At 38.2% G+C, this 27,969-nt stretch overlaps 1 protein-coding gene and 1 long non-coding RNA gene across 4 annotated transcripts in view; one reads left to right on the forward strand and one right to left on the reverse strand.

The window, feature by feature from the left end:
• AUH (AU RNA binding methylglutaconyl-CoA hydratase) overlaps window positions 1–10,974 on the forward strand; it is a 189,506-nt gene extending 178,532 nt beyond the window's left edge. For all 3 annotated transcript variants that reach the window (XM_038402146.2, XM_043515246.1, XM_043515247.1), the window contains 3 exons: window positions 5,392–5,442; window positions 8,530–8,577; window positions 10,323–10,974. In XM_038402146.2, the coding sequence (XP_038258074.1) occupies window positions 5,392–5,442; window positions 8,530–8,577; window positions 10,323–10,400 (177 nt within the window). In that variant the 3' untranslated portion in view covers window positions 10,401–10,974. The remainder of the gene's footprint in view (window positions 1–5,391; window positions 5,443–8,529; window positions 8,578–10,322) is intronic.
• An 11,395-nt stretch (window positions 10,975–22,369) lies between these two features.
• Window positions 22,370–27,882, reverse strand: LOC122460387. Its single transcript, XR_006281663.1, has 3 exons — window positions 27,756–27,882; window positions 27,072–27,433; window positions 22,370–22,865 (listed from the first exon to the last, which is right to left on the reverse strand). It is a non-coding gene; the product is annotated as an uncharacterized LOC122460387 (long non-coding RNA).
• Window positions 27,883–27,969: the final 87 nt, after the last annotated feature.

The raw sequence follows: 27,969 nt of genomic DNA on the forward strand, positions 1-27,969 counted from the left end.
GTCTGCACTGTTATGTTTTGTGTTCCTATTTACTTTCAAATTAACATTGTAAATTATTTTTTTACCAAAGTAAAAAATTCTAGAGACTACAATATTACTATTGAAATAACATTGAACGCTTTGGGAAACAGCTGAGGATAGGAGAAAGACAAAAAGGTCAAGTGAAAATAGAGGCCTGTCCTCCTTCCTTACTATTCTAGCCATATTAAGTTTTCTCTTAATCCTTTGGCTCAGGGAGTCTGGATTTCTCAATATATTTGCCATAGTAAAATGTACAGATTTTCTGCATGTACAAAATCCTGCATGTACAAAAAGTATACACTGTGACTGTTGAAATCCTCATTCTTTTTCATATTTATATTTGTTACTAACATCCTTGGAAACTTAAGAGTGAAATTTATTTCCAAAATTAATGTCTTTTTCCATTTATGCAACATATTGTTTTTACTGGAAGGCTCATTTGTTTGCTTTCTGAACTACATACACCAGCACAGTGATGTCATCATTCTCATCACTGCTCTAGGTTACGTGCCCTCTTTTCCTTTCACTTGATATAACAGTGGCAGAGAGACCTGAAATATGACTACTTTCAGACAGCCATACTCCAAATATTCAGCATTAGAGAACTTCATATAAATTAATATGGGTTGCCTTACTTTGAAATGTCACTGTTGGCTTCTCCTTGACTAGAGAACCCGCTTTCTGATTTTTCATGGCAATCAGTCAGGGAGCATGGTGGGGGAACTTTTCTGAACAGTGGAGGATTAATCCATGGGGCCTGTGCCCAGGGGCCTTAGACAATTTGGGAGTCCCACAGGAGCACCGGAACCAGTGTAAAAATGGGGGGCCACTACTGCTGGAACTGTGGCTCCATCCCTGCTCCTGCTCTTGGGATCCACCCCCTCCTCCACCTCTTCCCCCAAGGCTCCACCCACTGCCAAACTGGAAGCTGGAGCTGGGCCATGGTAAGAACTGCCCAAGGAGCTAAGGATACTGTGGGGAGCCCCAGACCCTCCAAGTTGTCCTAGACAAGTCTTATCAGCTCTCCCACTTCAAAGTGCAACCCCTGCCACCATCACTCAGCACATGCCCGAGGCTACTATGCCCATGATAAAAAGTGAGTGGGCATGGCTTCCCTGGATCCCTCCGGTTCCGGCACCCATGGGCTTCTGAGGTGTGGGGGGCCCAAATGTTCTTTGTGCCCAGGGCCTTAATAACTCTTAATCTATCTCTGTTTATGTAGCTGACCATTTTCTCTCTCTCAATCACAATAAAGTGCACACATATCGGTGTTTCTGCTTGCAGCGCATCCAATAGTTGTTTTTTTCTGAACCATCAACGAAAACACCAATTTGTCATCCTCCCTCACTGTGGCGTGCAAACGTTAGGGAACTAGACCGATTTCCATCCCCAAAACAAGTGTGACCTTCTGGAAAAAGCTGCAAGAACCTTGGTGATGATTGATTGTGACATGCCCCCTTTCTACCCTAGACATCAGTCTTCACCAATCTCCTCTCCCTTCTCCCCACCCCAGTATCCATGAGAAAACTGATCATGGCCTAATCTGTATCTTTCTTCTTCCTCCCATCAGTCCACAAAAGATGCCACTTCTCCCCTTTGATCTCAGATGTCTGAGATTCTAGATGTTTTAATTTTTTAAAATGAAAATATATATAATTATACACATATGTATTTTAAGTGCACAACACTGACTCCATTGGATCTCCCAGATGTATTTTGTTTTTCTTTATCTATCTTGTAGACTATAAATTCTTTGGGTTAAGAACTGTTTTAATATTTATTTGATATAACAAATTAATAATCTTTTGATGTGCTTCACAGCCCTTGAGAAATGATCAGTCCTTGAGCACTGCAGGTTGATACTGAGCTCACAACAGAAATGGAATATCTTCAGGGAAACATTTCAGGAGACTTTGCACACGGGCAGTAGAGAAGATTTTTGGGGGACTCACCAGTGTGTCCAGAATATGATTGAGTTTTTGGGGAGCTATTGATAAATCCTCTTCCCTGTTGAAGGCTTTGCAGCAAGACTAATTCCATCCAGATCCTAGTCTATATTGAGCATCATTTAAAATAAAATTCTCATTTACTTCATCACTTTATTTGGCTTGCCACAATAAGTACAGAAATCCCTCTTTTAGGGTGGAAAATACTGCAAATTATACAGTAAATTTAACTACCGTTGAAAATAAGTATTGTTTTTAAAACCCTATTATCCAACATATGAAAAAATACATTTTAAAAGAAAGAGGACCTGGATTATGATTTGTATCCACAGACTCACACTGGAGACAGTGCAGAGGTTAACTGCTCTAATAGGACCTCTGATGGCATTGTGTTTCATATACAATTCTATATAACCATTGAAGAGAATGCATTAGCCTCTCCCCTCTGCATCCTACCAGCTCTTTGGCCAATACATGTGTTTGTAGAAGCTAGTGCCTGTAGTGGCCCTAGCTATGCAAAGTACTTTCACCCCCTCTGGACCAGCTCTAGGCACCAGCAAAGCAAGCACATGCTTGGGGCGGCACATTTTCAGGGGCAGCATTCCAGCCATTGCTTTTTTTTTTTTCTGGAAACATCCACGAATGTACAAAAAAAAAATACACGAAGATCAAAAAAATCTCCAATAGCGTGATAGGAGTGTGACGTGAAAAATATCGTGTCACGTTGTGACACAGTCACTCATAATGTGAATGTGCATAAATGTGTAAACGTTAACAGTTATTGATTAATTAAATCAGGAATCACAATTACTTGTGTGTATTGTGCTGGCCTATTGGTGTCATTTGCGCCAATTTCCATGTCGCGTTGGTGCCAGTGATTATAGGGCTAAAATGCCAGGACAAAAACGAAAACTACTTTCCGGTGCTTCCTACCAGCAACAAAGAGAGAAATGGCAAAAAGAATTAGGAAAAACTATGTCGTACTTCAAATAAGTATTTTTAAAAAGTCAACAATAAAGGAGAAAGCTGTAAGCAATGCATTGAAAGTGATTATTCATCAACTGATGAAGACCAATTGAACCAAAGATTATCTTTTTCAACTGATAAAGATGAACAGCAATCCGACCAAAGATTATCTTAGCTAACTGATAAAGACGAACAATCACAATCCATCCAAAGATTTACTACTTCAGCTGAAGAGTCCAGAAATGAAGAACTGTTATCCAAATCTAAAATTGAAGAAAAATTATTGGAAGGTGGAGAGACTGACATAGGATGGAATCCAAGTACTGGATCGACAATAATTACTGATGCAATGCTAATGATTATTGTGAAAAAAGGTCCTTCAAAACTAGATCGTACATTTGAATATCCATTTAATGAGTCGAATTGTCAATTTACACCATCCAGTATGAAGAGAAAAATGTGGAACAAATTAATAGATTGTGGTTAGTGTATTCACAGACCAAAGATGTAGTTTTTTGTTTTTGCTGTAAACTGTTCTGTAACTCGGACATTCTTATGGCAACTGCAGGTTTTAATGACTGGCGAAATTTGCATCAGCATTTGAAAGAATATGAAACATCAAAAAATCATTTACGCTCGTTGACAAATTGGATTGAGCTGTCAAACAGATTACGTTCCATCACAACAATGGATGCGGTACAGCAAGGTCTACTAAATTCAGAAATTCTATGTTGGGAAGCTGCGTTGGAACATTTACTGGCAATCATTAATTTCCTAGCCCATAACCATAGACATATGCGGGGCAAAGATGATTTTGAATAAAATGCTGGAATATTTTAAAAAATATAATTCAGATGAAGGATTTGAAGAAACTGTCAAAGAAGCAACAACAATAGCAGAGGATCTTGATTTTGAACCGACGTTTGCACCTCAACCATTCATTCGTCCTCAAAAAAAAAAAAAACAAGACAGTTTTGTTATGAGGCTCATGATGATCCTATTCTCGATCCAAAAGAGAGGTTTAAAATTGAATGTTTCTATTGTATTTTGGATGTAGCTATAACTTCCATTGAAGAAAGATTTTATCGATTGCATGGTCATTATGAAACTTTTGAATTTTTATGTGACATTGGAAATATTAAAAATCAGTTTCCCAAAGAAGACCTCATGAAGCACTGCCAAGACCTACATTTAGCGCTCAGTACTGATAACGCTGCTGACATTGATGGAGTAGAATTGTATGATGAATTAATACCTTTATCTGAGCTAATAAGTCCTAAAACTTCTCCTCTAAAAGTATTAGAATTTATAGCAAGAAATGTTTTTTTCACTATAAACACTACTATAGCATTGCACATTCTTTTAACATTACCAGTATCAGTGGCTTCTGGTGAGTACAGTTTCTCAAAACTGAAATTACTAAAAAATTATTTGAGGTCCACCAGGTCTCAAAATCGTTTGTCAGGACTCACGTTAATTTCAATTGAAAGTACCATTGCAAAAAATTTAGATTTCACTGAATTATTAAAAGACTACGCATGTATAAAAACCAGAAAAATTCAGTTCATATAAATTCTTTTAATTTATGAGAAACTGGAAGACACTAACATTTTTCATTACAGTGTATAGTTGAACCCAAATTGTTTGTAATTGTGATTTTGTTAAAATTAAATGAGTACACTAGTAGGAAATTTGTTTTATTTCACTAACTACAAATTCTCTGTTTTCATTTTTTTTTTACATTTTAAACACTCAAAACAAAACGAAAACATTGCAAAGAGCAAACGTGTAAAAGCCAAAAAAAAAAAAAAAAGGGGGCGGCGGCCAAATTTGTTTTTGCGTGGGGCAGCAAAAAACCTAGAGCCGGCCCGGCACCCCTTGAATGAAAGGATTCCTATCATTCCTGGCCCTTCTGAACTTCTTGCATTGTCTCCCTTGCACGGTCAGAGAGAGGTCAACCATAATCTGACTGTTGGCATGGTTTTGCAGCTCATGCATTTTAGTTTTTAGGCTAGCTTTGATTTATTTTCTTTCTGTTGCAGTGCTTCCATGTCTTTTTATTATATTGCTCATTTGGACATAATATAGTAGATCACATAGACTCCTATAGTACCATCATTATTTGGTTACTTTGAACCTAATTTCTAAAGGTGTTGAGCACCCACAACTCAAGTTTAAGTCCATTGGAGCTGCTGGTGTTCAGCACCTCTAAAATTTAGGCTTTTTATGTTGTTCTGGTACCATCTCGTTTTTAAAAATTATATGCTGCTTTTAGTTTTTTTAGTTCTAGAAACATATATTTTGAAGAAAGTGTGGATCATGGTCATATTACTTATTCAAAAGTGTAGACAAAGCCTACAGAGTGCTAATATGATAGCATTCATATGTAGACACTTTACATCATAATTTTGCTGTATCTGCTGACATGTAAATCTATCTAATTTATTTTTAATTTTAGGGACCTCTAGCAATAAGAGTTGCAAAATTGGCAATCAATCAAGGGATGGAGGTAAGGATATATATTTGTTGGTAGCAGTGAGTGGAAGCCTGGAGGGCAGGGAACAGTTCCTAAAATAGAGAATTAAAAATTAATTAATGTTTTTTCTAGACTTGTTTTAAATTTCAAACCATATAGTCTTTCAAAACCTAGTTGGTTGAATACTATATTAAAGCAATGGTTCTTATTTTTGTGAATTCATATTGATTTCTTCCTGCTCCTGAAGTTATGGTTGATACTGACTGGGCACTACAGAACAAAACTTGGTAATTCCACCTCTGCTATAACTGATACAATGTACTAGTTATTAATGTTAGAAAGCAAACATACAACTTGTTGAATAGTAGTTCATGTCAAAGGGTGGGGAAAAAAGCTTTCCTAAATTCATGTGCAGCATGCTGTAAAAACTATCGTTGTTTTAAAACTAAATGATATGAAAATCCATCCCATCATCAGGATAAATGTTTTCCAGTAAAACTGAAGGCCAAAAAGGACATTGCTGCTTATAATAATTTAATATAGAATAGAATAGTATTAACATAATATCAGGAATCTGATTTAAATACAAAAAGACATGCCAAGTAACCACTCCTGAGTACTCTCTATTGATCTAGCTCTACAGTTTATTAAGATCTGAGCAGACACACACTTGTGCTTAACTTTAAGCCTATGAGTCTTCTGCTGAACTCAATGGGACGACTCAGATACTTAAAGTTAAGCACAGGCGTGAATCTTTGCAGCATCACAACTTAGAGTACAGTCTGGCCCATAGAAGAGTGTGATCACAGCTCATTTGCAATGTAAAACCTCAATATAACAGGATAAGTTAAGGATGTATTCTGTTTTAGGTTTTTTTGTTTGTTGTTTTAAAGGTTGACATACAACTAGACAAACAACTGAGTTCAGTAGGGTTACATTAATGATGAATTTGAAAAGTACACAAAGGGTGTAAATTAAGCTCACACATATAAATTAGTTTTTTAAGGGTATAAATCCAAGGTTGAATTCAGTGGTACACAAGGGAGAAACTTTTTGAAAGAAAAATTCTAAGTCCCAGACACAGTAGGTAGGTGAGTCAGAATGACCTTGTTGACAAAGTACATATGTGGTACACAAAGTCCCAGCTTTCAGACGCTAGTAGAAAAACTGCTTGCTGATTAATAGATGGCACTTATGAAAAGCAGGTAGCTAAATGAAGAGGAAATAATGGAGGAGGAAAATAAGACAGTTGTTCAGGTGACCGCACAAAGAAATCTGAGGGTCCCAGAGGTAGTCCAAGATCACAATTGGTTTCATCCTTATATGTGGGAGAAATATATTTTCATCATCATCAAGACAATTCCTTAAGAGATATAGGTTCCAAGCTCCTACAGATCAGTCTCTAGCTAGGTCCTTAAGATGGTCTGGATGGGTATTCAGTCTGTCCATTATTGGCAGTCTTATTGCACCACCAAAGCTTTTGTTGATCATGTGATTGCTGACTATGTAATAGCATTTCTTGAGAAACACACTTTGTAATTCGTTGGACTTACATATACATATATATGTATCAGTTAATTTATTAAAATCGTTTGTTAAAATTGAAGTATATTTTAAATTGTACAACATTGGAATCACAATAGGTAAAATGCATGGATGTAAATGTATTTATTGTCAAGTTTTTATATATATATATCAATGCATATTATTGATATAGCAAATAAAGGACAGGTAAAAATGATACAATTTATATAGGTAAAATGTATTAATAAGATTATGTAATAAAATAATGGAAGGAGAAATATTATATCACATCAGGAATATATGTACCTTATCAATGTATTACCATATTTCACAAAAATATGTCTGAGTATATGATTGCTGTTTTTTCACTATGTACTATATATTGAAGTATGAAAAAACCATGAAATTATCCCTTTTTAAGTGTTGACATTGCAGTTGGGTCAAACGTTTTCTCAAAACAATGGATGGGCTTTATGAGCACTTCTCTGATGCAAATGTAAGATAAAGTTCCATAATAAACATTGACATAAATAGTATCTGGCCTGCTTTTCAGGAAGTATAACTCTTTATACTGTATGGTGGTGAGTAACTTTCTTCTTAGGTATAATTAGTTTTTCAAATTAAGTATCTCAACTTATTATTTGTATTTCAGTAGCGCTCGTCATGTTCTAGGTGTTTTCCTTACATACTGAAAGACAGTCTTATCCTGGAAGATAACTGTTTCAAAACTTGTTTGTTAAAACATAATTAATGACTGATTTACATGCAGTCTAGGTTTCTGCCCAGTAATAGCTGAAAAATTAAAATATGCAGCTAATTAATGGGTTTTAGCCAAAGACAATTTGTAGTAAGACAATGCATTGTGCATTCACCTATTATTTCTGACAGTCTATTAAATAGTGATTACATCACAGAATAAGGAAACTGATTACAGAAATACTGACCAACCCATATGTTCCCGCAAGGGCCGGGGTGAGATACCAGCGAAAGGAGGACACTCAGGCCTAAGAATAGTAAACTATGCTTTATTGAAGGAAGGAAGGAAGAACCTGCGCTCCAATCTTCGCGGGGAGCCCCCAGGATGCGTGAAGGCGCTGCTGGGGACTCTGGCCGTTCGGGACAGCTGACCAGGCAGGACTCCGCCTGGGAGGAGTCCTCTGCAGCGCTATATTCTCCGTGCTTATCTCGGGGTTACATGGGGTCAACAGCTGGCTACGTTCTTACATGTATGATTTATGCTTATTACATAAACTGACCTGTTTACAGGCAAAAATATGCTGAGCTATGCTACAATATCTTTTGGCAGGGTCTGTCGGACAAAGTTCATTGAAACTGCCTGCATCCTCCGCTTACATCCAGTCACATACTCAGTCCACCCATTAGCTCCTCACCAATCTTCCGCAACCATGCCCCTACACCATAACCACAGGACAGTGAAGAATTTCTGCATAAAGATACTGTGAAGAGGGACTTTGCTGGACTGCTTTAATGTTTGGGATATAGGAATACAGTATTTGAGTTAGCTGTCAGAGAATAAAGTGTGTGCTATGTACAGAAAGTTATTCACTCTTACAATATTTAATTTTTGTTTCCCAGGTGGATTTAGTAACAGGCTTAGCAATTGAAGAAGCCTGTTATGCTCAGGTATGTAACACAGTTATGCAAAAAATCCCAAAAAACCAAACAAAGCTGAAGCCTGCATTGAAAATCATACAAAAACGCAGCTTGAAAATAATTTATCTTTTCTCCCAGCAGCATTTCAGATGTGAAATTTAACCCTTCCTCTTAGCCATTTCTATTTTTTTTACATGGAAATCTTAAAGAAGGAAGTGGAGTTTAAGACAAAATCATCCCTTTGTATAAAGGGGCTATTTAGGGAGCGGAAGTTGGACGTAGAACTAAATTGATGTATCCTTGTTGACTTCAGTGGAGATATGCTGATATATAATGCCAGAGGATCTGGTCCATAATCTCATCCATAAATTAGAGAGATTCTGCCTTGATGCCTACACAGAGGGAAGAGATTCCCTGCATGTTTTATCCCAACCCCTTAAAAAGAGTAGTAAGTAATTAAGTAAGAGTAGAGTAATTATATTACTTCTGTATTTGGCATTTGTATGACCCCTACTGTAATACTGTGTTCAGTTCTAGTTTCCACACTTCAAGAACAATGTTGAACAATTGGAGGGGGTTCAGATAAGAGCCACAAGAATGATTAAATTATTGGAAAATATGTCTTACAGTGGAAGATTTTAGGAGCTCAATCTGTTTAGTGTATAAGATTAAGGGGTGACTTGATCCAAGTCTGTAAGTACCTCAGTGGGAACTGAAATTTGATAATAGAGGGCTCTTCAATCTAGGTATAATAAGAACCCGTGGCTGGAAGTTGACGCTAGACAAATGCAATCTAAAAATATGATGCAGTTGTTTAACAGGAGGGTAATTAATCATTGAAAAAAATGTACAGAGTGTTGTGATGGATTCTTCATCACTGGAAATTTTAAAATCAGGATTGGCTGCTTTAGATCAAGTACAGCTATTGAACTTGAAGCAGGAATTTATACATGGAAGTCCTATTGCTCTGTTATGCAGGAGGTCAGACTATGAAATGTGTGAGTAGAACTGCATGGTTAGAAGTAAGCATACAGTGCATGGTTAGTTTTATGTAGTTTTAATTTTATAGGTGTGAGCAGGGTTTCAAACTAAAGAGTAAACTTTTGATGACGACCTCAAGTGATATGAGACTTGATCATTTAGACAGTTGAACAAGAGCCTGTTTTGTTATCTGGCTACTCTATCTGAGGAATTGTTAATATGCCCATCACTTCAGCATCTTTTTAATGTCTTCAAAACATTGCCATATCCCCTCCAAAGGTGGTATTTACATGTTACATAAAGAAATATTGCAGACACTGTAGTTGATCATTCAAGAACTTGTGAGAATTTTAACTCTTCCCCCCCCACCGACCTCTCACCAGTAGTTCTGGGTGTATCTACTGTCAGCAGTGTTAAACCCCCTGGGAAAGTATAACTGTGGGTTTAAAATACTTAAGTTGTTTTGGTCTTCTTATTTTACAGCTTTAATGATAAAATGTTCTTTCGGTACTAAAAGATGTATGTTTAATAATTATCTTAAAACACAGAAGGCCAGATCTTCAACTGGTCTAAGTCATCATGGCTGAAGTAACTTCTGTGGAGTGATACTGATTTATACCAACTGAAGATCTGTCCCACAGTCTGGAAATCAGTTGTGTGTAGAGTGTTTTCACACTTTTTTGTAATTTCTGTATTACACTTTAGTCTGCAGATTGCGTCCATTAAAGAAAGGTGACAATATGCATTTTTTAAATTTTGATATTGATAATATAAAGTTAATCTGTTCTTTGCAGACTATTCCAACAAAAGACAGAATTGAAGGTCTTCTTGCTTTTAAAGAAAAGAGGCCCCCTCGCTACAAGGGAGAATAGGAGAAACTGATGCCTTGAAAATACAAATGAGATAAACATGGCTGGAAGGACCTTTCAGCTGCTCTTTGCCTCAGCGCATGGAATATCACAACCACCAAAGTAAAAGCAAACCCTACCTACATTACAACATCTGGAATGTGTCCAGACATGCCTGGCCCAAGAATATATATCAAGTCATACTCGGCATCAATTATGAAGGTTGCTCTGTATATTTGCAAGGTCACAGGTTCATAAGCATTTCTTTTATTTCATATATATGAAACTAACCAATCCACAATTTAAAAAAAAAAAAGGTAAATTCTTTTAATAGACAAAACCTATAAAGTAATGTGGAATGTTTGTCATTTTATCAAAATAAGTGATTTCTACACACCAAAAATGTGAAATTATACCAAATCTGATTTCTAAATGATTCTGTATATCAACCAAAAATCATGGTATCTATTCTAGCTAAATATGTAAATTATTAATAAAGTTAGTGGAAATCAGAAGAATGATTGTTTGAAAGATTATAAACTGTATTTACTTGTCTCATACTGTAATAAGTAAGATAAACTTCATTTTGAGACTACTATTCAGTGGTGTTCTGTGTTACTCTATATTCATGTTCAGCCTTCAGTCACACACGGCTATATGGTAAACCTTGCCTCTCATCCCAGATTCCTCCAAAACATCATTTCACCAACACTGTCTACTAGTGAGTAACTTTTAATTCACTTGTCCCATCTGTTTTTTTTTTTTTATTTCCAGGCTTTATTAAACTTTTTATTGTGGAGCTGTGATTAAACACATTCTTAAAGCTAGAAATTTTCCTCATGCCCCAAAATGCTGGATCTTGTGTGTGACCATTTTTCAGGTTCTAATAATACTGTATTAATATACACCTGCTCTGAATTGAAATGCTCTTGTCCTCTGTTGGAACATAAACCTCTGGACTTTGAAGTGTACTATGTGTGTAGAGGTGCCATGGAAAATGGCTTCTTTAAAATATTCTGTTAACTTTACTGGTAAGTAAATGTGGCTTAGCAATCAGATGTTAACTTACTTATATGGAAACAACCTCCTTCATGTTTGATTTGCATTGTCTTTGTGAAACTTCTGCATGTACTGCTGTTTCTGCAACATTAGCTATGGTCACTCTCCAGAACTATGGGGATATAGCAGCTGATCAACATGAAATGACAAGAACTCATTAAAATTCAGATCTAGCCATATCTTTACATGTAAATTGATTATATCCGGTGGACCACGCACTTTGCTGAGTGATAAACTTGCTGAGTTGACCATTTCATGCATGATAATTTGCAAATAAAGCACTGGTGCATGTTTTGATAATCATATAAAGCCTTTGAGGTCATTTTCTCCTATTTTAAAAATGCTAAAATGTCATTTTCATTTTTACTGAGTAGGAAATAATTATGTTAATGGGAGAAAATATATTAAGGCTATGCTGAATGGTTTGTGTCTCATAACTATGATATACAGTCTGGTTATTGAGCTTCCTTTAGTTTTCTAACAAGCACTGATTAAATAACTTCAGTACATGTATATTAAAACTTTTTATTGACTTGAAATATGATGGCAGAAAAAATAGTCTGCTCAATCCACTGTGTAAATTCTTGACTTAGGCTAGGATGTTTGATTTAAGTAAAATATTTTGTTGTCATAATAGTTACAACATTCCGTTTTCTCGGGAAATATGTGGTCATGCTGTGGCATTTTGAGGTCCTTCTCTTGAAGTCAGCAGTTTGAATAACATTGCAAAGTGAGTATAAGATGGAGACTTTTTTCCAAAGTACTTGTAAGTCATGATACTGGAATAGTTTTGAGGGAAAATTATTCAGCAAAAGATATATGAGAGACCTCTGTGTATGTATAAATTGTAAGTGAAATAACATCATGATGACTTCATCTTGATTAATTAATGTCAATATTAGAATTCTGCTTCCTGAATTGGGATACTGGGGCAAAATATTCTCTCACTAAATCTGACCTCTGCTCATTATACCTGCTATCTGTCGCTCCTTCAAATATTGGGGCTCAGCCCTGTCATTTTCTGGCAAAATTCTGTTTTCCATTATATACACTCTGTCTCTCCTTTTTTTAGCTGTAATATAAGTGCCTTATATGCTCTCTTTAGTTTTCCTGAAAGATTGTTCTATGGCAGGGGTGTGGGGGCATAAGCATCTTTCATTCCCTCTCTTACCAAACTCATATTTATAATATTTCAGAAGCAGGCTTGCACTTGGGTGGCTAGCTTGAGTCTCCACCAGAGCTGCAATGTCCACACAGCTATTTTTAGCATGTTAGCTCCAATCCTACTGGCATGAATCTGTCTGCCTGGGCTGGGAGGCCTGCTCCCAGCTGCAGTGTGAACATAACCCTAGTTTGCTGCTAGTCTTACGAGATAATCATAATGGTCCTTCTGGCTTAAAATCCATGAATGAATTAATCTTAAAGCACTGGCTTTTCTCAATTACTATTATACTAACATATTTTTTAAATAACCCTTATTGACTCTCTAGGTAAAAATTTCAAAAGTGTCTAAATGACTTACCGTATATACTCGATTATAAGCCAGTTCATTTATAAACCGACCCCCCCCCCCCCCAAGATGGATAAGTAAAAATGGTAAAAACCATATGACCTTTCATAAGCCAACCCTATATTTCAGGAGTTGATAAACTTCAGCTCCCGGCCTGTCAGGGTAAGCCGCTGGCGAGTCAGGACGTTTTGTTTACCTGGAGCATCTGCAGGCATGGAGCCCCTCAGTTCCCAGTGGCCACGGTTTGTGGTTTGGTGCCACTTCCCGCAGTTCCCATTGGCTGGGAACAGCAAACAGCGGCCACAGGGAACTGAGGAGCTCCATGCCTGCAGACGCTCCAGGTAAACAAAACGACAAAGTATTAGATATTCAATTCAATGATTTCATAGAGATTTTTAAATCATCAAATTTTGGTGTAGACCCGTTAATAAGCTGACCCCCGCTCTTTAATGTGTCACTTTTTTACCACAAATATTCAGTTTATGAACGAGTATATATGGTAAGTCACTCTGTCGCTTGACAATTTTTTCCCTACTGTCAAAATGTTTCAGATTCTGTTGAGGTTACTGAGCTAGTTAAAGGTCACTTTGAATGTGTTAGTTTATGGAGCATTTCGGTTTGGTCTGTGTTTCTGTCAAATGAGTAGAAAGTCAGTCAGTCTGCAAGCAATGATACTTGTTCATAGTTCTACTCCATGATTCTTACTGTAGTTGTCCAGCGGCTCTCTTAACCAACTGCATTCAAAATAATAAGCACTAGTATACATCATGCACAGCCACTTCTTATTTTTGTTTGTAAGATGTTTCTTTGCTGTACACTCACCCATGATCAGATCTGTTGTGCTTTCATTTCTTTCTTTTAGACCGAAAGCCTGAATCTCTCAAACATTACAACTAATAACACCATTAACAAGACACAGATGTACACCATATAATGGGAATGATACAGTTACTATGGGGGGGAGGAGTGATCATACGTTTGTTCCAAGATGAGCTTGTTGTACATACTTTTACCAATAATATTTAAAAGAGACAGCTACCCCTAAACAATCAGAAGAGAGAGAATAATAAGCAGATAAACCAAATGAGAGGTATGTTTAGCTAAACAGTAACAAAAAATAAAAAGTCATGAGTCTCCTCCATGCATGACTCTTAAAGGACTCATTTTTCCTCCTGTACATTTTACTATTTTTTGGTTTTATTTCATGGGACATGTATTCTCTTCTAGATGCACAGGTATCATGGTGATGGATGTGATATGAGAACCTCAATAGATTAGTTTAATCACCGTGAACACAAAACTTTAAATAAGTGTTAATAGGACAGTTTTAACAAGTTCGTAAAAATGGTTTGTTTATTTTCTACAGAAAGACTGAATCTGAAACTATCATTTTATTTTATATATTATAGCTTCAAATCACATTCAGTTTCAGCTTCTGAATAGAAATCAATGTAGTTTTTGTTAATCTTACAGAATTCATTATGCATACATACAAATTGTTTGGCCTGTCAGACTGGAGCAGTTCCTTTCAATACCCTGAACTTGACTGCGATTTGTGTTGTAATAAGTTTCTGTTGGGTTTCCATGTAAAGCATTTAAATGAAAAACCTTTGACTTGGAAAAGAATTCCCTGTGCAAGTTTGTGTTTTGAATGTTATAAGTTTCATTGCTTTTATGTGTGTGCACAAAACACTTCAAAGTCCTGATTAGTTATTCCAACTCTGTTTATCATTTCTAAAGCATGTGTTAATTAGTAAAACGTCTATAACATCATATTTGTGTTAAAGAAATGAGTACATTCCAGCTTTCACACTGCATAATACAATCACTTTCAAAAGAACGTGAACAAGTTTTGTTTTATGTTTTGAAGAACTTACACTGCAAACTGAAACAAAAAATTATCGTTCCTTTATTTCAGCTATCTCTAATTGATTTAACATTTTCCTTTAAACATAAGGGACTTTGTGATATCATCTTTGGCTCAAATTTTCATAACACTTAAAAAAATCAAATGCCAGTGGTACAAGTTCTGCAAAAAACTATTTGTGGATCTTCTGCATAGTATATCTCAGGAAGACAAAGTTTAATATTTTAATGGTATGGGAAAAGTTTGCTGTGCTTTCATTACAGCTGAATATAAATAAACACATATGAGTGCTCTTGTAAATAGAGTGTTGTTCTGCATCCCTTACTCCTGTGATGAGTTCTTGCTCCAAGGAGTAGTTCCACTGGCTTCCTAAAATTGAACACTTGTCAAACTATTTCTATAATTCATTGTGAAAACTGCAAGATTGGAGCTACTGTTGGCCCAATCCTTAGTCATGTTGGATAGCACTTAAAAGAACAGCTCCATTGACTCTGATGGAATTATTCACAGTAGCAAGTACTGTTCCCAGTAGTGTCTGCAGTATCAGACTCTTTAATAAGGTAGGGGCTGTGTTTCGTGTTACACAATGTTCTTTCTTGTATTTTCCAGGTATGTAAGAATTGCAAGTCCATCATTCTAAAAAGTAGAAATGCTAGGAAAGTAGGAATTTTTTAAAACATTGTGTGGAACCAGTGTCCTATAGCTGTTATTTACCCACAATAGGGCTCTAGAATCTAATTTGATTAGCTGAGTTACTATGCTAATTGTCAGAGCTATAGGCAGAGTCAGAGTAGATGAGGGAGAGAATTTCCTTGCACCTAAGTCTGGACCTCATATACTGCGGGCCCCGAAATAGCCGGAACAAGGCCATCTTAGCCCCCTCACCCTGAACTTTGTGCTGCACCTGACATGTCATAGGTACAGGGGGCTAGATTCACAATGGTACTTAGGCCACTAACTGCCTCTTTAGGTGACACTGACATTCTCAAAACCTCTACTCAGCTGCCACCTAACCCCATAGATGGCTAAATTTGCACTGATTGGCTTGCGCACAGTCAGCTAAATCCTAATGCCACCCCACAGCTAAGTGGAAGTCCAAACGCCTGAGGCCCCAAAGTGGGATTCTCAAACTTGGCATTCTCACACCTATCTTGCCTGTGGGGCCTGATCCCATAGGTGTTCACTGAGTAGAATACCCAATAGCCTGGTAGGTAAGGCACCTATCTGGCATGTGGGAGACCTAGATTCACTTCCCTGCTCCAAATCAGGCAGAGCTGGGATTGAATCTGGAATTTCTATAATGGAGTGGGGATGTCTCTCTCTTTGTGTCTGGTTTGCCACAAGAAACCTTCCCTGGAGTTAGGCACGAACCTCTGCCAGGTAAGCATGGCTGACCTGGCATAGGTGCCTAACTCCAGGGGAAAGTTCGTGTCTGAGGATACCAAACAGAGACAGTCTCCTTCCTCCAGCCCATCAGTTTGACACCTGAATACCTGTGAGGCTGCAACCCCTATGCCCTGCGTCTTTCCTCTGGCTAGCTTAGGCTGCTTGCACTCAGCCTGCTGACTTTTCAAAATGTCTGTCTTAGGTGCCTAACTCTCCCAATACAATGCATGGGACGTCTGGGTGCCTAACTTACGGCTCAGAATTTCACTGGGTAGCAGGGCACCTAAGTACCTTTGTGAATCCAGTGCCTTCCACCCCACAATACAGATGTGAGATGAGCATTAGTGCTAGATATGAGGTCCACATTTTTATTTTATTTTATTTTATTTTTTGTTTTAAAAAAATCAATGTACTATAAATAAATAATAAATTTAATTAAATAAGTAAAAATGAAAAGTTCCCCAATGGCTGATGTCATGGGAGAATGGAAAACAAAGAGCAACTTGTATGAAATCTTTGGTCTTGCTTTCCTGGCACAACTTCATCTCCAGCCCAGTGGAAGGAGCAGTAGAAACCCAGTAGCACATATGTCTTGCAAGCTGGAGTGGAGAAGTGGATTTAAGCAGAGGTTTCAAATAACCCATTTACTTTTGGGGTTATACAAAGTTTCTAGCTTCTACACTTTTAATACCCTTCTACAGACCCCCTTTTAATATTTTCACTCGATGCCGGTGTGTGTGCGCCTGTGTTTAGAATGCTTTGTACTTTTGCAAAAAGAAAAGGAAAGGAAAAGGAGGACTTGTGGCACCTTAGAGACTAACACATTTATTTGAGCATAAGCTTTCGTGAGCTACAGCTCACTTCATCGGTCTTACATCTTAGAAATGTTAATTAAGCTTCAAAACAACTCTGCTACAGGTAAGAAATATCAAAAATCAATTCCCCGATCACTGAAATGCAGTCAACTCTGGGATGGAACATGCACTGCTGGAAGGTGTTCAAATACTATGGTGATGATCACAGCGTAAGAACCTGAATAGTCTAGAATGGAGCTATTTAACACATATTAATGCCTACAGACTGGAAGTGCTGATCTGGTCTCCATAGTTACACCAGCTGCCAACCAGAGGCACCGACTTTGTGATTTGCTGGGGGGGGGGGTACTCGACCCCCGCTGTGCCCCAAGCTCTGCCCCCACTCCAACCCTCCCCCGAGTCCCCTCCCCGCCGGTTCCCCAGAGCGCGCCCCACCCCTCCTCCTTCCCCTTCCCCCCCAGCTCCTCCCGACTACCTGTGATCAATGGCATGGAGGAGGTGCTGGGGGGGGGGGGGTGGAGGGGAAGGAGCTCATTAGCAGAGCCTGCTAGTGGGCGGGAGGCACGGGGGGGGGAGGGGATGGCTGATTGGCGGGGCTGCCGTTGGAGGCTGAGCACCCACTATTTTTTTTCCATGGGTGCTCCAGCCCTGGAGTCGGCGCCTCCGCTGCCAACAGTCCTAAAGGGCCAAAACAGGAACTGGGGATCAATGAGGTGCAAGGAAGCCTCAACCATACACCGCCTATACTGGGGGCAGGAAATTGCATAGGGAGATTCCATGCCGTGCTGACACAATCTAAGGATAGCTCTTTGCTAGGGTGATCATTTGGAGATGGTGATTCCAGCACCATAGCCAGATTTCACCAGCAGTGAAGCACAAAGCAGCTGCAACATGCCTGAGGATCTGGATCATTTTGTGTAATGCGTACATGTATCTATGATATATATGTATATATGCACACTATATCTGCTACGCTTAGGTTTAAGATTGCTCATTGAAGCTTCTAAAGCGTTGTTTCCATAGCTAATTAAAACTGTACCTCCACAGATATGTGTATTCCGGGTAACAAAAACATCTTGTACCACACAAGCTTTTTTTTATTTCTTGTAATTACAGCATATTTGTTTGGAGTGTTTCACAAGTGTTCTTTTGTGTAATACTGGTAGGGGAGATTAAGTAATACATTCTTACTAAATTATTGCTCAAGAACATCAAATGTTCCTGTGATGTATTGAGATTTGAGGTAGCATTCATACATTTGGCTGTTTTGTTCCTATAACCTTTATGCTCTTCTGGATCACAAAGCAAAGTGGCATGTGTTTTCTCTAACGTAAATGCCTGTAACCACTTGAATTGAGTGCATGATTCCAGTTTAACGGGGTGGTGTTCATAAAGGACAACACTAATATATCCAAGCCAACTTGGCCATATTTATACTCCACTCTGTGCCAGAAACCAGGAACTTCAAAGCTTGTTCCTTTCAGAACTCCAAAGGGATAGAAGTTTGTGTTTCTTCATATCATCAAACTTAATTATTGGCAATAAACGACTGCTGGGAAGAGCTACGCATCACATGGCTCCGTTTCTGTTTTAGAAAAGGTCAGCATATGGCACAAACACTTTGCTGTATTATGCAGCCTTGTACTCTGATCACATAACACATGCTTCGGAAACATTATGCAATGTTATACTCCCTGATTAATGACTGCTTGCACAAGAAGTTTTTCATTACCCTGAATGCTAGCGTCCTGGGAATGATTAACTTTGTGACATAACTCTCATCACATAAATATGGAAGACTCAAACATAGCCTCAAAATAATATGTTTCAGGAATAACTGAACTCTTTACTGCTTAATATTGTGTACTGTACATGATTAACTACTGCTTTAAAGCTTCAGAGTGGACTAGAGAAGCCTCTTTGGGGGAACTGAAAACAAGATTTATTTTTAGGGGTTAAAGTTTCACCCAAGATTAATTTTTGCACACAGCAGCATCTCATTCACAGTGTTTTTCCTTTGCTTGTGTAAGTTTGAATTTCCTGAGAAAATCTTGGCCAACTCTTTCCAGTGTTCAGCAAATGAGCTAAGCTGCCCTTATTAGCTCTGTGAAGCCCCATTTAAATCATTGCAGCTAAACAGGTATAAATGAGGTCAGCATTTGGCCCAGTGTGTGCCTAATTCAACTCTCAGTTATAGCAGGTTTCAGAGTAGCAGCCGTGTTAGTCTGTATTCGCAAAAAGAAAAGGAGTACTTGTGGCACCTTAGAGACTAACAAATTTATTTGAGCATAAGCTTTCGTGAGCTACAGCTCACTTCATCGGATGCATTTGGTGGAAAATACAGAGGGGAGATTTATATACACACAGAGAGAACATGAAACAATGGGTTTATCATACACACTGTAAGGAGAGTGATCACTTAAGATGAGCCATCACCAGCAGCGGGGGGGGGAGGGGAGGAGGAGGAAAACCTTTCATGGTGACAAACAAATAGGCTATTTCCAGCAGTTAACAAGAACATCTGAGGAACAGTGGGGTGGGGGGGGGGAGATCCAGAAAAGCCCCACTGAAGATGCTGAAGTTGCTCTGTATTTATTCTGCTATGAGAGAACACTGGTCCTAAATGAAGCAACTCTGGTGTTAATTCATGGGTTCTACTCCCCTACATAAGATTATAGTTCACAAATAATACAAAAAAACATGTTTTGAGTCTAGAAGCAATATGCTTTTACTCAGGCAAACATCCAGAGTTGCTGGGGGAGGGGGTAAAAAAAATTCAGGGGGAGGGATAGCTCAGTGGTTTGAGCATTGGCTTGCTAAACCCAGGGTTGTGAGTTCAATCCTTGAGGGGGCCATTTAGGGATCTGGGCCAAAAATTGGGGATTGGTCCTGCTTTGAGCAGAGGGTTGAAGTAGCTGACCTCCTGAGGTGCCTTCCAACCCTGATATTCTATGATTCAGAGTATAGACTCAGTAAGGCCTCAAGGATTTGGCCACAAATTAGTTGATTCTTCCTAAATATTACATCTGAATTATTTTATTCCTGAAATTTTCATAGCTAAAACTGAGCACTTTAAAAAAAAATCTCCATAATTTCTCAGTCCCCTTCTCTCACCCTTTTCCTACCAATGTGATATTTTTAAGAAGCTATATAGGCAGGGCATTGTTTTCTACTCTGTTAATGGCAATACTAATTAGGTCTCCTAAATAATACTCCATGCTTTTCCTGCTGTTTTCATTACCAAGCAGAGGCTGTGAATGTTTAATCCTTGAATGACGATGGCTTTCCATTCCCTTTTTCTATAGGTCAAAAACTTGTACAAATAAATATTTTGTCCCTTTCCCACTTTCCCTCAAACATGAAGATCCATCCAAAATACCTTATTTTCTACACCTGGTGTTGATTGCTATGTGTTCATAATATTTCATAGCTTTGTTAAGGAAAAAAGTTGTTTTGCGTGCTTAGAAATTCAGCCCACATCATCAACTTGCACTTTGAATTTCTTTAAAATGCTGTTTTTTCCATCACAAGGAGAGCACTGTTTATTATAATCCCTTTATTCAGTCATATTAAATGCCAGCCTGAAAATTGTCTGCTCTTGGCACTCAGTTATGTGACAGGTATCAGAGGGGTAGCCATGTTAGTCTGTATCCACAAAAACAACGAGGAGCCTGGTGGCACCTTAAAGACTAATAAATTTATTTGGGCATAAGCTTTCATGGGTAAAAACCCACTTCTTCAGATGCATGGAGACTCCTTGATCTAAAGAAGTGGGGTTTTTACCCACAAAAGCTTATGCTCAAATAAATCTGTTAGTCTTTAAGGTGCCATAGGACTCCTCATTGTTTCAGTTATGTGAGAAATCCTTACTCTTGCAAATAGTCCAGTTACATTAAATAGAACTGCATGCATGAGTAAGGGCTCTAGGACTAATATTCCACTAGGAGGGATGGTTTAGGAATATTACCATATTACCACTTGTGTTCTATTCCTTAGAATATAATCTTAACTGAAAGCAAATAAAGAAGTTAAACATTGACTTTTTGCAGGTGTTCTCTAATTTGTGCCTTTTCCTACATTCCAATTACTACAAGCAGTAGCAAATGCTCAAGAAAGCAGACTCTGACTAAGCATTAGCTACTAGCATGGTCTCATTATAGCTAAGGGCCCTTGTTCTCCCTGAGCCTACGTGCAGAGCCAGCTAGTCTTTCAGCTGTGATGACGAAATGCCATGCATTTCTTCCTGGAATAGTACGCAGATAAGATGCCAATTATGCTGAGGTTTCAGATGAACTCCACTAAGGATTTCAAAACAGTGTGTCACAAGTCTATCAGGTTTCTTTAGCAACCAATTCATTTTAGACACTTTTAAGATGAAAAGGGAAGAAATGTTAGTTTATTTACCCTTGGGATTTCACTGTTTAAACCCTTGCAGGAAATTAATATGGAGAGTCAATTTATACATAACCTACATGTACTAATTTTTTTAAAAAAAGATCAAAACAGATTTGTTCACATCATGAAGTCCATATTATTTATAATCCATGGATGATGAAGGAAATGTTATGGCTCTGATGTGCCATTATAAAGGTCCAATTGTGCAAGTTGCTGATCAACTCCTGTGAGTAGCTTAGTGCCCTGAACACCCACTAAGTTCAACAGAGGGTGAAGACATTCAGCCTGATTCTTGCAGTTTGGTTCAGGCTACAAGTACCTGTGCAGAACCCAGTTGACTTCAGTGGAACCCCATGTGGGTATAAGGTTCTGCCTGTGAGGATCAGTTTGCAGAATCGGGGTCTCATTCTGTAATCCGATGTAATTAACAAAATCGGAAGCATCATATTTAAATAACAAAAGCTTATAATGTAGAGTAAGAGGAGGGGAGAGTACTATTACTGCATGATATATTGTTTCAAAGAGAAGAACTACAATTAGTACTGATGTTTTACATAATTTGGGGGTGGGGGATTTATTACCTGGAATAATCTATATGAGAGGTTCTCAAACTGTGGTCCGCGGGAGCTCCAATCAGGTGGTCCATGGATAGTTCGCTCTAAGGTGCATGCCTGAGTGGCTGCACACGAGAGAATGAAGGGCCACCCACCTAATTAGTGGAGCCGTGCAGGTGTGGCTCCACTAATTAGTTGCCTGGACCCTGGAGAATATGCACATGTAAGGTGAGGTGGTGGCCTTGGGGGGAATAGGGGGTAGGTGGGAGTGGGCAGTGGGGTGAGAAGAGGGGGTGGAGGGAATTTGGAATTTGCAGGGCTGCAGCGACCAGAGAAAGGTGACTTTCCTCAACTCCAGGGCTGCAGCTTCCGGGGAGAGATGGGCCTTCAACTCTGTTGCGAGGGAGAGACCCCACCTCCTTCCCAGCCCCAGCTCAGGGGCTGCCGCGGTGGGGGAGAGAGGGACAGACCCCCTCCATCCCAGCCCCAGCTTGGGGGCTACCGTGGCAGGGGAGAGAGGGCACATCTATCACATTAGAAAGATAAGACAACAGATATTAAAATGTGAGTTGGCTGCTTTTATTTGTAGAAAAAAAACTTTATTATTATTATTAAGGTTTTTTTTATATAGTGCTTTTATCCAAAGCACCTTACAATAGTTAGCTAACGGTACAAACAACATTTGGAAAGATCTTTAAGTGGTCCACCAAGACCCTCAGCAATTTTCAAGTGGTCAGCGAAAAAAAATTGAGAACCACTGATCTATATGACTAGAGCATAGTACTTGGATGTGTTTTCATTTGTTGTTGGTTTTCAGGGTGTTTTTTTTCTTCCATTTTATAGACATTATCTTTAATCTCTGATGTGACTTGATTTTCACTCCATTCATTAATGGTGAATATGCTAAATAAATAAATACATACATAAAAAATCAAATTATCCTCTAATTAATATTGTATAACCTGGGAATATTTAAAACTAAGAGTTCAATCTAATTCCCATTGAAGCCAGTTGGAGTTTTTTCCGTTCACATAATGGGAGCTGGATCACATTTAGCATCTCTAATATTATTCTGGTCTTGCATTCCTAATGCATATGCAATCCCCAGTGAGGTCACTGGGAATCTTGGCTGTAAAGGACTGATTCTTTTTTCTGAAACTTAGAGTGAACTTAGAGTGAAGTTGACCCCTCTATAGAGATCCCACAGAAGGTCCTATGTACCATTTAAACTATCATAAGAACACAAGAATGGCCATACTGGGTCAGAACAATGTTCTGATAGCTCCGTATCCTGTGTTTCCACAGTGACCAGTGCCAGAGACTTCAGAGGGAATGAACAGAACAGAGCAATTTATTGAGTGATCCATCCCCTGTCATCCAATCTCAGCTTCTGGAAGTCAGAGGTTTAACACATTCAGAGCATGAGCTTGCGTCCCTGACCATTCTGGCTAACTTATCTAATTCTTTTTTGAACCCAGTTAGTCTTCACAATATAACCTGACAATGAGTTCAACAGCTTGACTGTGCATTGTGTGCAGAAGTACTTCCTTATGTTTGTTTTAAACCTGCTGCTTTTTAATTTCATTGGGTGACCCCTGATTCTTGTGTTATCGAAAGGGGTGAATAACACTCCCTTATTCATTTTCTCCACACCATTCATGATTTTACAGACCTCTATTGTATCCTTCCTTAGTCGTCTCTTTCTTTTCTAAGTTGAACAGTCCCAGGCTTCTTAATCTCTCCTCATATGAAAGGTGTTCCATCCAGCCCTCTAGTCATTTTTGTTGCCCTTCTCTGTATTTTTTCCAATTCTGTCTCTTTTTTGAGATGTGGTCACCAGAATTGGACACAATATTCAAGGTGTGGGCACACCATGGTAAAAGTTACATATATAGTATATAAAGTTATATATATACTTTTATATAGTAAAAGTATGATATTTTCTGTTTTATTATCTATCCCTTTCCCAATGACTCTTAACATTCTGTTAGCTTTTTTGACTGCTGCACATTGAGCAGATGTTTTTAGAGAACTGTCCACAATGACTCCAAGATCTCTTTCTTCAGTGGTTACAGATAATTTAGACCCGATCATTTTGTATAGTTGGAATTATGTTTTCCAACTGCATTACTTTGCACATACTAATATTGTTTCTCATCTGCCATTTTCTCACCCACTTACCAAGTTTTGTAAGATCCCTTTGTAACTCTTTGCAGTCAGCTTTGGACTAACTTATCTTGAGTAATTTTCATAGAATCATAGGACTGGAAGGGACCTCAAGAGTCCAGTCCCTTGCACTCATGGCAGGACAAGTATTATTTAGACCATCCCTGATGGGTGTTTGTCTAGCCTGCTCTTAATCTCCTATGATGGAGATTCCACAACCTCCCTTGGCAGTTTATTCCAGTGCTTAACCAACCTGATAGTTATGAAGTTTTTCCTAATGTCAACCTAAACCACCCTTGCTGCAATTTAAGCCCATTGCTTCTTGTTCTATTCTCAGAGGTTAACAAGAGCAATTTTCCTCCTTCCTTCTTGTAACAACTTTTCATGTACTTGAAAACTGTTGTAATGTCCCCTCTGTCTTCTCTTCTCCAAACTAAACAAACCCAAGTTTTTCAATCTTCTCTTATAGGTCATATTTTCTAGACCTAGATCATATAGTCTAGATCATTTTTGTTGGTCTTTTCTGGACTTTCTCCAGTTTGTCCACTTCTTTCCTGAAATGTGACACCCAGAACTGGACACAGTACTCCAGTTCAGACCTAATCAGTGTGGAGTAGAGCAGAAGAATTACTTCTCCTGTCTTGCTTACAACACTCCTGCTAATACATCCTAGAATGATGTTTGCTTTTTTTACAACAGTGTTACACTGTTGACTCTCATTTAGCTTATGATTCGCTCTGACCCCCAGATCCCTTCTGCAGTACTCCTTCATATGCAGTTATTTCCCATTCTGTATGTGTGCAACTAATTGTTCCTTCCTAACTGGAGTACTTTGAATTTGTCCTTATTGAATTTCATCCTATTTACTTCAGATCATTTCTCCAATTTGTCCAGATCATTTTGAATTTCAATCCTATTCCCCAAAGCACTTGCAACTCCTCTCAACTTGGCATTGGTCACAAACTTTATAAGTGTACTCTCAATGCCATTATCTAAATCATTGATGAAGATATTGAAAAGAACTGGACCCAGAACAGCAAACTTTGCTACCTCATTGTTTACCCCCTTCTTGATCATTTATAAATGTGTGGAACAGCATTGGTCCCCGTATAGATCCTTCATATCTTTTAATCAGTTCCTGACCTATAAGAAGGCCTTCTTTCTTATCCCATGACTGCTTACTTTGCTTAAGAGCCTTTGGTAAGGGAGCTTGTCAAAAGCTTTCTGAAAGTCCAAGTACACTATATCCACTGGATCACCCTTGTCCACTTGTTTGTTGCCCCCCCACCCCCTCAAAGAATTCTAATAGATTGGAGAAGCATGGTATCCTTTTACAAAAGCCTGTTGACTGTAACATTTAAGTTTATTTTTTAGGAGAGATGTAATCTTATGTCTCAGGATGTTAGTCAATCACGGACTGACAAAGATTAAGAAACTTTCCCTATAGGCAGTTTATTCCATAATTGTTTTCATGCACATTCCTCTGAAGAATCTGGTATTTGCCACCATCAGATAGGATACTAAATTATATGGACCTATGCTTGTGCCAGCTCTTTGCACTGGAGTGTGAAGTTTAACCTAAATGATGCTACAAGCTAGATAAACAGAAATGCTTCTTCCTGATATTCACTAGGTTAAAAAAGGTGGTTGGTTTTTAAACCATGCAGTATAATGTTTAAAACAGTTCATTGTAGTTTTCTGTGTTTTCCAAAGTTTAAAATCATTAATGTTAATACCTGAAAAAATAGATTGATCTTTCATGAAGTACAGTAGAAGAAAATGTATATCTTCTTATTTAATTTATACAGAAAAGAGTGCCTAACTTTGGTTCTGTGCCCTGGAAATTATTTAAAGATACAATTATTACAAATTACAACTCTGTCAATTTCACCCAAACCCCAGAACCAAAAGAATATTGTCAGAAAATAGACAATAAAAAAAATATCACCACCGCTCACCACATCTATTAAAGCCAGAGAGAATAGATGGATTCTGCTGTGTGCCCTAAAGGTCAACAGTTCTAGGCTATTTGAACTTATAAAATAATAACAGTGGCTTTTGCCAGTCAGAGATTTGCAACAGAATTGTAAACAGCTTATATAATGGTGAAAAATTAATAGCTCAATAGACTTCTTAAATGCTAATAGAACTATGACTCTCCTTTATTGTGTAATTAGATAAACACCATTTAGAAATACAAAATTGTGACTTAGTGTGGGGAATATCAGTTTATTTTTTATGCCTCCCATCCATTCCTCTGAGAATTATTTCATTGCTAGAAGCAGATGGTGATTTTTAAACCCACTGTTATTTTGGTGTATGTTTTTTAAAGAAAAAAAGCCTAAAAATAGACCCAAGTTACCAGATCCTGCAAAAATGTTGTCAGCTCTTTACTCTGCTGGGCTGAAAACAAATCTGTCAGCAATTTCTTTGGGTTAAAGTATATGTACACTTATGATTTTTTTTTTAAAAAGAAAGCTTTTAAGTGCTTTTGTAAGAGAGTCCATTTAAAGCTTTAAGTGTCAACAAATTATCATCTGTTGTTGTAAAGACACTTTATCAGATTGATGAGACCTTCTCTTCCATTAATGTTGTGAAGCAACTGCATGAATTACACTTTAAACTCTGAATGAGTCTGAAATCAACAGCTTCAGCTCTGCTGAACAGATATTCAGACACACCCAGTTATGTGTAACTATGAAAACTAAAATGGGAGTGTGAGTTATATGTGTGGGAAAAGCCTTCATAATAGGTCTTATTCAACTAGGGCTTTTACTTCTCTTTTAAAATCATTTGTTGGAGTAGATCTGTGGTTTGATGAAGTAGCTACTGGCTGACAGAGAAGTGGTGGAGGTTGGCTGTGCTTTTAGTTGGCTTACATAACAGTAAGAGAATATAATATTTTTCAGAAGTACCTATAGGTCAACTGTGTAGCACTATTACTTCAGTTCTTGATGATTGTCACTCTGGGCAGTTCCTGTGCAGAGAGGACTCAAATGTAAGCATTTCAAGTAAAATAAATGAGTAAGTATTGTTATCTATATGGCACCATTGGTGAAGATAGCCCTGAACAATAGGTGCAGGATGCTGAACAAATAATAGGTTCTTAGGTCACCTTGGGGTAGGCTGTTGCTATTGTAGCAAAAAAATTAAATATATTGAAAGTTATATAATCAGGCAGTATTATATCAACAGACCTCAATTCCTCAAGGCCAGATCTTGTAAGTGCAGAGCATCTGTACTGGAGTCTAGGGAGCTCAGCAGTTGTCAGGATCAGGCATTTATTTTGCCTCATCATTTATAAGCTATTTTAAAGAAAAGAGTTCAACATGTTATGCTCCAAAACATAATTCCTTTAAAGAATCTGATTTCTATTCAGCATCCTTTGTTTTTCAAGTGTGTGTGTGTGAATTTTGTTAGTAATCAGTAAGCTGAGGTTGGGTATATGGCTGTAGACTTGCACATTGGCACTAGCTACTGCAAACCTAATCCAGCTATATAACTAAACTTTGGAAGCTGTGTGCCTAGCACAACCCATTGATGGCTCTGCCAGGGGCTACTGCTACACAACAATACTAGTTAGCTTTGACTCCCCCTGCTGACTCTGACAGCTCTCCCTTCTCTCACCTGGTGTTCCTGGTGGAAGATGATCCAGTAGTAAGGGCCATGGAAGTAATCAAGGAGGGGAAGTCAAAGTGATAGTGGATTTGGGTTCTGATGTGAAGCACGGAGCAAAGCTGGGATCAGAAGAGGAAATGAATCTGGACAGAAGACAGACGATGGCAGCAGCAGCAGACTATGAAATCTTCAGAGGCAGGATTGTTTTGTAATGTTTGTACAG

The sequence above is a fragment of the Dermochelys coriacea genome, chromosome 5 (genome assembly GCF_009764565.3).
Source record: "Dermochelys coriacea isolate rDerCor1 chromosome 5, rDerCor1.pri.v4, whole genome shotgun sequence".
NCBI classification, from domain to species: domain Eukaryota; kingdom Metazoa; phylum Chordata; order Testudines; family Dermochelyidae; genus Dermochelys; species Dermochelys coriacea.